Here is a 1,021-nt window from a genome sequence, read left to right on the forward strand (position 1 = left end):
ATAAAGCCTGGAAAAGCGGCCAAAACTCCAGCAGAGCCCACGTGGGGGCAGGTCCTCACCTTCTTTATGTTGTTCTCATAGATCTCGTTCAGGCGCCTCACGTACGCATCACGCTTCTCTTTAATTGTTCTGGAACAGAGCAGGGGCTTACTGGCACCGCAGGCGAATGAACCCACAGAGCTCAGCGGAAACAATGTGATCCCTTTGGTACGTGGCATCCACACCACACATAAAATGGCCCCAAGTGACCCAGCGGGCGAGGGTTTTGTGCCTGCCTCCGTCTCTTCTGGAGTCTCACCCTGCGGCAGGTTGGCCCCCCCTCTTTTCCAAAACACAGTGGGAATCCCGGACGTGTAACCAGCTCAGCATCCCTCCTTGGGAAGCCTCAAAGCAGGAGGGAACCCTTTGGGGCTGCTCCCCGTGGGACACACTGGGGAGACCTGCGCTCCCACCCGCTCCTTCCATACTTGCCTCCAGCTGAACCTGACGTCGGGTGTTTCGAAGCCGTAGTCGGCGTGATCGTGGATGAACTCCGCGTGGACCGCTGTGTTCCACATCACCTGCAAGTCAGCTCAGGAAGATGGGTTTGGTTTTGGGAAAACGCCTGGCACACATCCGAGTGCCTCACCGGAGCAGCCCACGGCACATGGCTCTCTCCAAGCACTCCCCCGTGGCTCCATACGCTCCGAGCCCCTGCTTCCTCCCGCTCCTTCCTCCCCGTGACGGGGAAGGCACCCACACCACACCCAACCCACGGCCCAGGCGCCGTGGGAGCCAGCGGCAAAAGCCTCCTTACCTTTTTTGGCACACAGCCAACATTGACCTAGGAAGAAACAAGAACAAGTCTCAGTGTCGAGGTTTAGTTTTTCCAAGGTTTAGGGTTTTTTTAGGGTTTTTTTCTCAAGGTTTAGTTTTTCCAAGAGGACGCTCTGGAGAGCGCCCCACGTCCAGCCCGGTACCCAAACCCAGCTCTCCACCCAGAAAAGAAAGGCAGGATGATGAGTTTCTGGCAAAGGAAAGC

General features: G+C 56.9%; 1 protein-coding gene across 1 annotated transcript in view; it reads right to left on the reverse strand.

Annotated features, from left to right (window-relative positions):
* LOC104521023 (glutathione reductase, mitochondrial) overlaps positions 1-823 on the reverse strand; it is a gene marked incomplete at both ends in the record, with an annotated part of 1,426 nt that extends 603 nt beyond the window's left edge. The window contains 3 exons of the mRNA XM_029083731.1: positions 54-129; positions 472-560; positions 797-823. Coding sequence (XP_028939564.1) covers positions 54-129; positions 472-560; positions 797-823 — 192 coding nt within the window. The remainder of the gene's footprint in view (positions 1-53; positions 130-471; positions 561-796) is intronic.
* Positions 824-1,021: the final 198 nt, after the last annotated feature.

The sequence above is a fragment of the Antrostomus carolinensis genome, unplaced genomic scaffold (genome assembly GCF_000700745.2).
Source record: "Antrostomus carolinensis isolate BGI_N321 unplaced genomic scaffold, ASM70074v2 scaffold48852, whole genome shotgun sequence".
Classification (NCBI taxonomy): domain Eukaryota; kingdom Metazoa; phylum Chordata; class Aves; order Caprimulgiformes; family Caprimulgidae; genus Antrostomus; species Antrostomus carolinensis.